General features: G+C 33.0%; 1 protein-coding gene across 5 annotated transcripts; it reads right to left on the bottom strand.

Annotated features, from left to right (window-relative positions):
- Positions 1-1039: 1039 nt before the first annotated feature.
- Positions 1040-9637, bottom strand: LOC148622910 (perilipin-2-like). 5 transcript variants are annotated; one of them, XM_088573242.1, is made up of 10 exons: positions 9507-9637; positions 8784-9025; positions 8091-8176; positions 7729-7839; positions 7231-7408; positions 6755-6927; positions 6207-6341; positions 5494-5661; positions 5064-5186; positions 1040-1500 (listed from the first exon to the last, which is right to left on the bottom strand). In XM_088573242.1, the coding sequence occupies exons 2-10, from the start codon at positions 9010-9012 to the stop codon at positions 1399-1401; spliced, it is 1305 nt and encodes a 434-aa protein (XP_088429368.1). In that variant the 5' UTR covers positions 9013-9025; positions 9507-9637; the 3' UTR covers positions 1040-1398. The 5 variants fall into 5 exon arrangements, with proteins under 5 accessions (XP_088429368.1, XP_088429370.1, XP_088429367.1 ...); XM_088573244.1 differs by lacking the exon at positions 9507-9637 and adding an exon at positions 9432-9457 and having other exon boundaries at positions 1040-1817; XM_088573241.1 differs by lacking the exon at positions 9507-9637 and adding an exon at positions 9432-9457.
- Positions 9638-11595: the final 1958 nt, after the last annotated feature.

Raw genomic sequence — 11595 nt, 5'->3', positions numbered from 1 at the left:
AGAGGTGAAAAATGACTTTTTTTTTACAGTTTTCAGCCTACATCTTGAATACTATGATAGATAGAATGAAACTTTCGATTGATGATAAGTGCTACCAAAGTCTTCATGGAGTCAAATTGTCTGACAACTTCTTGTTAGAATTATTGCCCTCAAAAGGCAAAAATTTAACCAGTTGAGGCTCCTGGCAGCCTCTTGTTTTAAATGACAGCAAAAAAGTGTGTGGTCAAATTCTGTTTTGTTGCTGTTGTCATGAGAAGAAATCAGAATTTCAGAAAATTACTTGGATAAAAATCTGTGAAAGTGTACTACAAATTTTCATAACTGAAGAAAGGTTAAAATTGATTTGAAGTGTCACAGTTCTGAACTGTTTTGAATTTTGGGCCAACAATGGTCAGAGACAAGCATTTTTTCTGGTTTCTGGGCAATGAATTGAGTAAGAGGGTCAATAACTGTAAAAAAAAAAATTAAAATTGTTAAATGGTGTTGCGAGTCAAACTTTCCCTGCAGTTCAGGCCTTAACAAAGTTCTCCCTAGGCAGAGATTCTGAGGAATGACTTGATTGTGCAGTACTGGGTGAAAAGTTGGTGAGTACATTTGTGTAAAGTTACTTTCTGCTGAACAAGCATCATTTAGGAGGTGCATGTGGGACTGTTATTTACCACGAGATCAGAGTAGGAATTTAAAAGGTTTTTCTGTTAATGTGCAAGTAATTTCACTGATACTATTCAATAGTCACACATAAGCTGACCATACAGGAAGAAATTTTTGTCTGAGACCACTTTTCTTGAATATTTACATTTTAATAACGGGTTAACAGCTATTTTTAAACCTTTGTGCATCCCATGCTGAATCCCACGTTACAGGAAGTGATATCTTATTTTCTTCAATTTTTTTTGTCCTGTTTCTGTAAACAGTTGAGTATAGTATCTTGATTTGTATGAAGCAGCGGAATTTTTGTCGAAATCCTTCAAAGGAGATAACCTTACAGGTTAGGGTGTCCGCTGTGCAGTCTCATAGTAGGGTTAAAAGCATTAGAAAATTATAAAGTAATATAAAAAGATTTTATTGGAATAAGCAATCGGAATAAAACCATTTCGAGTAAATAAGGCATAAAAGTTTTGTAAAAGACTTGTATAAAACAAAATAATTTATAATATTGCTATGAGGTCGTTCACAAAATTTATCAAGTAGTCATTGTATACTTTTGATTTGGAAATTGACATGGAATTATTTTACTTTAAACATTCACAAACAAAAACAAAAAAAAGTATGGCACTTTAAAATTGAGTTAAAACTATATAGCACAACTCGGTTGTGTAGCCAAGTCTTATTTTGTGTTGATATGTTCGTTATTTATTACACACAGACAACATTTAGGATAGGCACATAGTCGAGAGATCATTGAATGTGATCATCACTGTAAGGCACATGTGGAGCACTACCATTAGATGATAGATCCTCTACTGGGTCTACCAGTACAACACCATCCAACTCAGGAGACTGAAAAGAGAATGTGTTAAATGTTAATTTGTTAAGTCCCTAACCACTTCTACCAGTACAACACCATCCAACTCAGGAGACTGAAAAGAGAATGTGTTAAATGTTAATTTGTTAAGTCCCTCAATACTTCTACCAGTACAACACCATCCAACTCAGGAGACTGAAAAGAGAATGTGCTAAATGTTAATTTAAGTCCCTAACCACTTCTACCAGTACAACACCATCCAACTCAGGAGACTGAAAAGAGAATGTGTTAAATGTTAATTTGTTAAGTCCCTCACCACTTCTACCAGTACAACACCATCCAACTCAGGAGACTGAAAAGAGAATGTGTTAAATGTTAATTTGTTAAGTCCCTCACCACTTATACCAGTACAACACCATCCAACTCTGGAGACTGAAAAGAGAATGTGTTAAATGTTAGTTTGTTAAGTCCCTCATCACTTCTACCAGTACAACACTGTCCAACTCAGGAGATTGAAAAGAGAATGTGTTAAATGTTAGTATCTCACCACATATCTAAAGCCATGTTAAATCTTTCACCATTTACTACATTAAACATCATAGGCTGCGCTTACAATGTTAGTAAAAGGTAACATGGTGTTCTGAATATTGATACTGCATACCATGTGACATTAAACACAAAATGAAGTTAAATATGCTTTTGGTGAATTGCTAGTTTCTCATTCATTTCTAAAAATAAACGGCTAGGGAGTCATGTTAAAGTTTTAAATATTTTATTTTCTCCTAATTGGGTATTAACTTGAATAAAATAACCATACGTGTCAAGATGAGATTGGATATGTAGGTTAAGTCAGGAACCTGGTAGATTAATATAATACTTTAAGCTGTCTTAAGATCTTTAAAAACTAAGAACATAATACATACAAATATTTTTTTTTTTCATGATATAAGTAATGTAAATGTGTGTGGTAATATATCTTTTCTACGAAGATCTCATCCAGAACATGAAATGAAATTTATCTAAATCAAATGTATTTATACTAAAAAGTTTTTTACATGACTTACAAGAGTTAACTGGGGATTTAATCGATAAATTGACACAGTCTTTAAATATATATTGTCAAATATATCTTGTCTTTGGTTTTTAGTTGTAGTTGGTGTACAAAGTTTTTGTACAAACTGTGGAATTCATCAAGGAACCAGATATAAATGCCTGCTTCTATGTACATGTATGTCAAAAATTCCAGTCAATCAATATCATACATGTGGTAGATGTATTTTAATTTAAAATAATTCATTATTACATTTAAATGCTACATTTTTTTACCCAATAGTTGATAATTTAAATTTATCTAAAAATGTCCACTTACAAACTTTTCAATAAAAGTTTATAGCTTGTTTTCCAATTTTAAGTCTGGTTACTCTTTTTAAGAAATAACTAGTTGTGGATTATATTGTTGTTTCTGTGGGGTTAACAGATTTTTTTGCTTGAATTTTTTATTAAGTCCTTATTAGAGCAGTAATGGTGTAACAAACTCTGGCATGTGTTCCTTCTAAGAGAGGTGGCAATCAAATCAACTATTAAATATTGTACTGTAGGCGATTATTGCATCATTAATTTTCGCATAAAAAATATTTTTCATGAAGACACTAAAGCCAATTTGTCAGAATGTTAACTCTTCAACCCAACTTACAAACAAGAGTTCAACATTCTAAAGGCACATATTATACTCAGTATCTTGGGCTTCAAACTCTTTACAATGTATCTTTAATCAAGGTCTGGAATCAACTTGTCAGTTCACTTGTTATTATAATTGCATCAAAGAATACATGTTAAATAAAACCTATGTGTTGTATCTACCAATATTTATTCTTGTGTCAAATTTCTACAGTACCAGGTGTTTTGGAAAGAACTGGCGCCTTCTATCAACTTTAACAGGTTCTTGAATATTAATTATTATACCCAACTTGCAATGTGGGGGTATATTGTGATTGGGGTGCCCATCCTTTTTCCCCCTTATCTCCTGTTTCACAGAAGGGTACCAATCTCTTATCTGTTACTCCTTCTACGTAAATAAAACTTGCATAGAACCTTTATTACATATTCCAATTGTACACCTCCAATTTTAAATTTTGTTCCAAATTAGTTTGGGGTTTCACACTGCAAAACATGAACTTTGTCATTTATGAATATCGGGCCATGGAGGGGGGGGTAACCATCTCTGATTGGTTACTCCTCCTACACGACTTAATTTAATGAAACTTTCACAGAATCTTAATTTTTCATTTCCTGTATTTATCTGGTTCAAGGAAACTACACACAGAGCAACAATGTTGTGCAGTGAGTGCAAACATAAAAAATCAGTTTTGTTTTTTGCTTTTCACCCCACTAGCAAAATGTTGAAGTGATCTCTTATTTCGGTTCAAGGGTTGAAATTAGACTCTAAGAATCCCATAATGACCCTAATGTTCCATTACATAGTCTTTGTTTAACAGCTTTGTCACAGAAATATCCCATGCAAGAGAGTTTGGCTATTTACCTGAGAGTTTGTCCCAATGGTTCACAATTCCTTGTATAGCATTGTTGATGGTGGATATAAAATGAACATTTTTTTCATAATAACAACCTTACTGTCTAACAAGTAACACAACATTAAACATGGGACAACAACAAAACACTACATAAATGCAAATCATTTATTATTCACTGACAAAGAAGATAGTAGTACAAAGAGAATTTTATCACAAGTACACTGAAATGTCCGACATGAATGTAACCAATTTTAATAATGAAGTCTTTTGAAACTAATCTTCCTTCACATCCTGTCTTTTTCTGTTGGGCATCTGTTAAAATTACATGCAAAATCATATAGTTTTGGATTCGGTTTACAAGAACTACATACATGTACATGCATTATAAATTGACAATTTGACAACACCAACCCCATAGACATCCTGTCATTTTATCCTACAATAGACCTTCCCTTAAGCCGAGGAAAAACAAAACCTCTTCATTTTTTGCATTTCATTTCTAACAGAAAAGCACTATATAAAAGGCATGATCACACACAATCTTTCCACCGTCAATGCCTGAGATTTATGTCTTGTTTATTGTGTTGTTGTTTGTTTAGGGTTTTTTTTACGTACAACTGGCAACTTGCTTTACAATCAATACATGTCAGAAAATAAGACAAAACATTCCACAATTCTCGTAAATCTTAGGTCAATAAAAGAAAAACATTGACTTTGTATCTCTTTTTTAAAAATTGTCTTTTTATATTGGAAGAAAAAAAGTAGATATTGGAATTCTAACTATTAAGAGAAAAATCCATCATCATGAAGTTAAAAAAAAACAGATATTAGAGCCTTAGACTTTGGAAAGGAGGAGTTCCAGGCTATTACTGGGCAAACTTGTCAAAAAAATGTGTGATATTAAACAGTCCAAACAGCCAGTCATCTACCCACTCCTTAGATCCAACAATTAGATATTGCATAGAAATGAAGTGTCATTGAGTTATACCTGTTTAAATCTGATTTTCATTACACGAGTAATACAGGGGAAAATCTATCTACATGTATGTTACTACTAGGATACCTACCAACCAGTCAAGAGGTTTGGCCAATATTTGCTCTGTAAGGAAGTTGACAGTCTCTTGCACATATCCCATTTTGTCTTGAGCTTGGGCAAATAACCAACTAGGAATCTGATCATAGGATTCAACCTGTAACATAATAATCATATATTCTTATGATGTTTCAACACTGTCATGATACATGTACAGAGAACAGTAGTGGTTGGATATCTCTCAATGTACAACTTCTCCTCCATAAATTATGTGCATGGTTTATAAGCTTCATAGAGCAAAGTCTTAGTGTTAAAACCATTTTTGTAAGTTTGCTTATCATGTGGGGCATTTTTCAAGCTTTATAATCACATGTAAGTATACATATGAAGAACTGACAAATTATACTTCAAAGGCACAAATATACAAGCATTTCACTGACAACTGCATGATAATTTCTACTCACTTTTTCAAAAGATTTGATGAGTTCATCTGAGTACTGTTTGGCTTGGTCGATCCTGTCTTTCACAGAAATCTGCACAGATTCAGGGATGTAAGATACTAATGTTGTGATTCCAGTTCTGACTTTTTTGGTCAAGTTTCTAGCAACAGCAATGGACTGTCCTTCTAAGGTCTGAAATGTACAAACTAGACATAAAACATCAAAATATCTTGTGAAAGTGTTACTTTTGTCCTTCATGCTTCAAAACTGCTTTAAATTGCACCAAGTTTCACTTATTAACATAACCAATACATTTTAGTAGTTCTAGCTGACATTTCTTGTTTTATATGTATTTGTTTTCAGGATGTTTGTTTTATAGGTGTTTTAATGGATAAAATTTGAACCTTGATATCAATCAGTTTCTCACAATACTTTTTTCACAAAAATCAGTCCCTACAGTAATTTGACTTAACTATCAGTAAACAAATCTACCAAAATTCTGCCTAAGTCCACTACGACCAGTCAAAACATATAAGAACAATATAAAGATAGAAGATATTGTATGACTGCCAATGAGACAGTCACCCACCAAAAACAGGAGATGTAGTATGATTGCCAATAAGACAATTATCCACCAAAAATAGGAGACATGCTATGATTGCCAATGAGACAGTCATCCACAAAAACCCAAGCAACGAACAATTGAACTTATACAGCCTTCAGTCACTATCATTTACCTTTGGAACCTCTTGGCTCTCATCCTCTTCAGTTACTATTTGTGACCAGACTGATGTCATTTTATCTTGAGCAGTACTGAAAGTTTCTGTAACTTTTCCTGTAGTGGACTCAATATTTGTTTTAGCATACTGAATCTGTAAAAAAGTAATAATAGAACAATTTAGCTTGATCATTATAGATGAAAAAATTACCATTTACAATTTATTACACATGTAAAAATAAACCATCAAGGTACCATAACAAGGAATGCCAAATAATAAGATTAAAATATCATTGATATACCTTTTTTTATCAACAAGTTACAAAGTAAGTAGATACATCCTAGGAACTTAACTATGAATTGTCTATGGTGTGCTATCAACATACATTTTCTGTATTACTTAACTACCACAAAATTGATTTATTGATAACCTTAAGATAACAATTGTTACTATATAAATAAATTGACAATTAATATATAAGGAGTTTAAAATACAAATACATGTATGTACAGGTATCACCTGTTCTGAATATGATAAGAGAATTAGTTCATATAAAGAATCCTTACCAGATCTACAGTAAAGCTGAGTTTAGCTAAGTTTTCTCTGGATCTAAGCTGTAACTTTTTCAAGTCTCTCATAGCTCTATTATACATTCTCCTTCTGACCTTCCCAGTCAAGTTGGTAGCTCTAGTTAAAGGGTTCGGTGGGTATTCATCCATCTCATCTTTTTCTCCTTCCTCTGCAAAAAAGATAAGAATCATCCCAATGAAGCATCAGTGTGTAATGTTTCTTTTCTCAATACTCATATTATGAAAAGTTTTTGTCAATGGCTTTTAACCATTTTTCTTGAATTTTAATAGGTACATGTAGACCCGTGCCTGAAGTAGTTTGTCCACAAAAAAAGAATTTCCCTTGTTTTTTGTGAATGTAACCAATGTACATGTATCAATATGAATAAAATCATCAATTCCTTTAAGTATCAGTAATGTTGATATATGAGACTTTGGATGAAAAAGAAGAGTGTAATTATATATACACGAACCTTCCTCATCTTCTGAGTCTGATTCAGGTAGGTACTTATCAACATACTGCTCAGAAACAGCCAGAGCATTGTTGACCTGGTTAGAGACAAACTGTCCATATGGTGTCTCCATTGTCTTAACCACCTGGTTACAGCCATAATCCTTCACTGCTGATCCAACCTGCTTCACTTTCTCCACCTGAACATTTGAAAGGTTAATAAAATGTTGAATTTTTTGTAGGTTTTTGTTTAAATGTACTTGCATTTCCTTATCTAAACAAAAAGAATAAAAAAATCCTCATCATTTTGTTTCTATCTATTATGGCATGTTTTAGTTTTGATGCTCATTAAATGTTTGGTCTAGCTAAATGTCTTCTAAAAATTAACTTATATGAACTAAATGGAATTCATACCCCAGTTTTTTACTCAAGCACATCTTCATATCTTAACAAATGCAGACAAAAGTCACTAAACATTAGCCCCCATAACCCAAGCCTAGCTTTAACTTTCTTATATTACCTGTTCTTTCCCTATGTTATATGAGTTAGCAGCTACATCCTTTACAGCTACTACCCTATCTACTGTTGGTTTTACATATTTGTCATACATCTGTTTACCATCATCCATCAACTACAACAAAAACACCATAATTAGTGAATAAAATAAAAAAAAAAGTGAACAAAGGCCTGATAATGTAAATTTGTCACTGATTTTTTTCCATTTTAAAGTTTGACAAATTCAAAAAAAAATGTCCTAGGGGTCGATCATTTGAAATATAATGGATCTGCCCGTCAGCTTACATGAATTAATTTCTCATCATGGATGGTACATGCAGATTTATGTTTCATTCAAAATAATATGTTTTGCTGTAACTGATGTACCTCATCTGTAGGCTTTGTAATAGCTGGAAACTTCTCCTCCAACTGTGTCAACTTCTCACAGGCATAGCTGTTTGCTTTTTCAACCACTGAAAAAAAAAAAAAACCTGTTACTCCTAACAGGGTCTGTAAGTCTCATTCTTGTTTCAATTTCCTTACCGGAAATTCTGATGTAGAACCTATTGGAATGCAAAGACCGGTCTGCATTTTACTGCTTACTTCCGGGATCTCATAATGCTGTATTACAATGCAAACTCTTTTATTTTATGTTTTTTCTTAACACTTTTAGAATGTGGAAATAGATATTTGAAATTTAAATTGGTATTTTTACATGAAAATATGTTTCGCTTTTATTTACATAGCCCAACGCTCTGAAAAACACAAATCTCTATGCATTTGAATGGTAGACTAGGACCCATTCTCATGAAACAACAGAATCACATGATGAGACTTACAAACCCTATCACTATGAAGACAATAATGTGCATAAGTTATATCAGGCACGAAAGGCACTTTTTTGGCATGTTTAGTTCATTCTCTTTATTTTTAAGGATTTTTTCAAAACAGTATATATAGAAGAATCTTGAAATCACAAACATTTAAAACAAACCTTAGAAAGTGGGAGTACAGTACAATGTGTATTAAAAACACAGATTTACTGTAAAATTTCAAGATTTTAACATTATTAAAACTTACACTGTGGTTGATATCTTTCAACAATAGGTTTGCCGAACACAACAGATGTGTCTATAACTGTCTTCACACCAGCTTCTGCCATGTCTAAGGAAGACTTGAGAAGTCTGTTAGAATCCTTGGTTTTCTGGTACAGAAAGTATGCCCGATTCCAGGCAGAACTCACAACAGGAATCTTACCCAACTGGGATATAAATTGTTGGTCCTCCATCTCTCTTGGTTGTTCATCCATGTGGTAAATAGCTCTATAACACAAAAAACCACTCAGGATATAATAACAATGACAAAAATGAAATTCTTCGTTTAAGAAAGTAAATAGGATCAATTAAGACAGTCAAATAATGAAATCCAAAGAACTTAACTTGAGATTACATCATCAAATATAAATGACAATGTTAATTCAATATTATGATTAGGTAAATATCGAACGACAAGCCATAGATCTAGACTTTCCAATATCGCGCTCAACCAAGAATTTTACAGAAATACATAAATATCACTGGGTCACCCCATACTTAACAGTCTAAAAAATCACGATTGGTACTTGTATACAAAAAACATTATATTTGCATATTAGTGTGGCACTACCATACCAGTAGCTGTACATGTATAAATAATACACAATATTATAACTGCCATGTAAATACTTACTGTACCAAATTACGTTTTTCACTGTCGCCTGAATAGTATCTACGCTGTTTTATATAGGTTTTCGAATATTCCTACCTTGAATGAATATCGGTTAGGTCCAAAGTCTAAATTATGACCGATGAAGTAATGCTAATGAAATAAGGATTCCAAAGGAAAATTGTCGTATATTGAAAAATAAAGAAAGTTAATACAAATTGTTTTCTTCCCAAGTTTTTTTTAACAATTCCAACATTTAATTTCAAAATGTCTACATTTTGAAATGTCATAGGATTGGGACACCTCGATCAGGCTCACGAATATTTAAAATAGACTCATGTGTATATTTTCCCCTTGAATGGCCTCTACAGGAAATCCTTCTGTCATCTGATCATGACGTGTACCTATTCGTCTGACCTTGAAATGTGTATGCTTTTTAGCTGATGATACGCATGAACATTTGAATGATTTAGACATAATCGCATGTGTAATATTCCGTTTAAATAGACAATACGTTTACAGTAACTGCGAAATCGTAGCTCTTGATCTTTTTTTTTTTTGATTTTGCGAAGCCGATAGCCACGAAACGAAGTTTCTTTTTTATTTTATCGTTTTATGTATCAGCATTGTATTTTTATTGTACAAAGCGAGACAACTTCGTCATGACGTCCGCCATTTTTCCGCGAATACTTTTGGCACGAGACTGTAGGTGCGACAAAATCAAGGTCGCTGAAATCACAATTTTTTAACAGCCAAAATCGTAGCTCTTAACGTTAAGAAAATACAAAAAAAATAGTTAGAGCTACGTTTCGCAGCTACGTTTACAGTAAATGGTTATGGCATGAAGAAAAAAACAGTACAACGGAATATATATACTACATTACATACAAACTAAAAATATCGGAGACATAAATCAAATAATCACTCATACGAAATAATGATCAAAACGTTCGCCCTTATCATTTTTATCACAATTTTCTGTGGTCAGATATGACCAGTTCCCCTATCGATAAATACTTAGTAAGGTCATTTCACCAATTTGCATATCCTTAGTGTCAAATTGGCTGGCAAATAATGATCAACAACTAAATAAAATCAAAGTACTCATGTACTGAATCAATTTATATCGAACGTTTGAATTTGTACGCCTTAATTTAGGTTACAGACCACCAATTCAACCAATGAGCATTTGGAACATACGCAAAAATAGTCCTACGCAGAAATTACCCCTGTTCCTCATAGTGCTGTGAAAAAAGTTCTCATCTCATTAAAAAAATTTAAACAGTTTCTGAAAGGAAAAACATTTCTGTACATTTTATAGGTGCATTTTGCTTCTTGTGATGTGAAGCCTAATCTCCATAATGATTTCTAAATATACCCCTATCTTGTGAAAACACTGGGGTTTCCCATGCTATTTATAGACACTTCACTTCCGGTGACCAGTACTGCACTGCAAGTCTGCTAACCCCACATGCCATTCTGAGGATTGTGAGCTGACATATGTAGAATCATGCTGATATATAGTCCTCTGCAGATTAAAGTTAAGGTAAAGTCCAGAGAAGCCATTGAATATTGTGAAATTAGCATAGAAGCCTATGGGAAGTGGAATTAGTGGTTTTTAGCCTTAAGGAGGTAGACACAGGGTATGGGGACATAACTATTAAAATCAATGATATGTTTGAATCATATTCAATTCCAAAGCCTATCAAGCTTTCATTTGAATCCGAATGAAATCAATCCATGTTTCTTTGATACTTACATGAGATTGATGTAAATTGCTGAATACAAACGTTCCAATGACTTTTAAGAGTTGTGTCCCTTACCCTAGGTCTACCTCCTTGAATAATCGTCAAATTGCAAGAATATGGGATAAAAGCAGGGATAAAAGGAAAGGATGGGATCGAATTAAAACATATCTAAACACAAGCTAAATGGTTAATATTGAACTCATTGATTTTATTTTTAAATTCATCATTCTGATTATGAAGTGCATTTAATAAAATTTGCGATGCATCGAAGCATGCAGTGCGCCAGTTTGCGAAAAATTCAGGTACGATGTTGGTTTACATGGAACAACTAGATGAATTAACACAAAACATCCAACATACTGCATGACTGAACTACAAACTACTAGCTGTTCTTTCCCAGTTTCTAAATTTCAAGTCGAAATTTAATTTAAAGATCTCCA

The sequence above is a fragment of the Perna viridis genome, chromosome 3 (assembly GCF_037379345.1).
Source record: "Perna viridis isolate PV_CMFRI_1.1 ecotype Kerala chromosome 3, ASM3737934v1, whole genome shotgun sequence".
NCBI lineage: Eukaryota > Metazoa > Mollusca > Bivalvia > Mytilida > Mytilidae > Perna > Perna viridis.
The sequence above is the reverse complement of the archived record's forward strand: the minus strand, read 5'-3'. Positions and strand labels throughout refer to the sequence as shown.

Bases quoted from the DNA above. Each gene is read 5' to 3' on its own strand.
- LOC148622910 (XM_088573242.1), bottom strand. From the start codon at position 9,012: ATGGATGAACAACCAAGAGAGATGGAGGACCAACAATTTATATCCCAG. The intron at 8,177-8,783 runs GTAAGTTTTAAT...TTTTTTTTTCAG, and splicing joins TGAAAGATATCAACCACAGT to TGGTTGAAAAAGCAAACAGC. The intron at 7,840-8,090 runs GTACATCAGTTA...TTTTTGTTGTAG, and splicing joins TTACAAAGCCTACAGATGAG to TTGATGGATGATGGTAAACA.